At 62.5% G+C, this 1,724-nt stretch overlaps 1 protein-coding gene across 1 annotated transcript in view; it reads left to right on the top strand.

Moving 5' to 3' along the window:
- DBNL (drebrin-like) overlaps positions 1 to 1,724 on the top strand; it is a 50,209-nt gene that overhangs the window by 36,632 nt on the left and 11,853 nt on the right. Inside the window, 2 exon segments of the mRNA XM_009883457.1 lie at positions 114 to 269; positions 1,252 to 1,296. Coding sequence (XP_009881759.1) covers positions 114 to 269; positions 1,252 to 1,296 — 201 coding nt within the window.

The following is a 1,724-nucleotide window of genomic DNA, read 5'->3' on the forward strand; positions in this document are numbered from 1 at the left end:
GAAGTCCCTGCCGTGCTGGCTGGTGGCACCGCGCGGCGTGACAGGACCTGGGAGGGGGTTTTTCTCAGATCTGGTGGGGTGAAACCCACGACCTGTTGTGCGTTTCTCATTAGAAAGATGAAGAAAACCGTCGGCTGGAGGAGAAGAGGAGAGCGGAGGAGGAGCGGCAGCGGTTGGAGAGGGAGCGTCAGGAGCGGGAGCTGCAGGAAGCGGCGGGGCGAGAGCAGAGATACAAAGCGAGATCCAACGAAATCGAAGCCCAGAAGTGAGTCCTCAGCGGTCATAACGATGTCCGGAGCCCATCCCGCTCTCCGACGTCTCTCAGTTTTGCTCTCAGTGGTGCTGTGTGCCCTCCTCACCACCGCGTCCCATCTGCTGTCCCCGCTCCGGCCCCAGTGCTGCCGGCGCGGGGTTGATCGTTGATCGCATCCATGCGTTCCCTGCTGCTGTGCCAAGAAAACTCCTTTAAGGCAGCGGCCGGGGAGGGGATTGGCTTCGGCTTGCGCTGGGGCAGGCCCAGTTTCCCCCACGGCACCGCACAGGTCCCATCCTCCTGGTGGCCCCAACGTCAGTCTGCTCCTGCCAACCTGGGAATGAGTCACGTTTGCCTTCACCCCCTTTCCCACAGTGGTGGTGGGAGTTGTCGTGGGGGGTCCTCCGGCTGGGGGTGCCCCAGCCAGCCCCTGGGGTGCAGAGAGCATCTTCTGCCACTGCCAAACTTCCTTACATGCTTGTCCGGTGTCATCTGTGGAGGTCCCTACCCGCAGATCCTGCCCCAGGACCGAGTCCTCCCTGTGCTTCTGAAACCCCTGGCCGCCGTTCGTGGGGTGCCGGTGGCCCGGGCCGGCTGGTGGAGGGCTCTGAGCCCTGCAGAGAGGAGGCGGTGTGTGCAGGGACCGGCGGTTCTGCTGGTTTCCTTCCTCTCTGAGCCCAGTGTGACCCCCCGGTAGGTGGTGGAGCTCACTCACTGCCTTCCCGTTCCGAGCTGGGATGGGGAAGTCTGCCCCGTCGTTCCGTGCCGGGTGCGCTTGTCCGTGGCCGTGGAGGAAGAGTTTTCCCCTGTTTGGTCCCACTGTCTGAAGCATTTCCTTGCTGGTGGCTCCCGGGTGGCCTGGAGCTGCTCCTCTGGCCCCACAAGTGAGGGGAGAACATCCTTCCTCTGGTCTTCCCCCATGGAGCTGCAGCAGGATGAGGTCCCAAAACAGCCCTGTTTAACCCCGGTTTGTCTTTTGTCGCCGCAGGAGATTCCAGCAGCAGCAGGAGGCCGAGAACAGGGACAAGGAGCAGCAGCAATGGGTGAGCTTTGGCGTCGTGCCCCGTGGCCGGGTTTATCCCTGTGTCCCCCGGGACAGGGAGGACAGGGCTTTGGTTTCAGTGGTGTTGGCGTTACACCTCAGCTCACGTTGGTGCTGCGACGGCCGGGCCACCCGCAGCCCCCCCGGGAAAGCGGAGTTTAAAACTCTTTCCGGGGAAGAGCCTGGGGACGCTGGAGGAAACCGAGCCCGTATCCCAGGGGAAACCTCCTCCATCGCCCTCTCGGCTCTGGGGGGGTTTGTTCCCTGTTAAACCTCCGTCACTGTGTCTGTTCCTTGTTCCCCTTTCTCTGGTCCTGGGGGGTGGATGGGGAAGCAGGGGAATCGATGGGAGAAAATGGAGTTGGAAGGAGGAGAAGGAGGGGGCTGAATGGGGAAAAAGGATGGGTTTGGATGGGAAAGGAGGGGCTG

The sequence above is a fragment of the Charadrius vociferus genome, unplaced genomic scaffold (genome assembly GCF_000708025.1).
Source record: "Charadrius vociferus isolate BGI_N301 unplaced genomic scaffold, ASM70802v2 scaffold1084, whole genome shotgun sequence".
NCBI lineage: Eukaryota > Metazoa > Chordata > Aves > Charadriiformes > Charadriidae > Charadrius > Charadrius vociferus.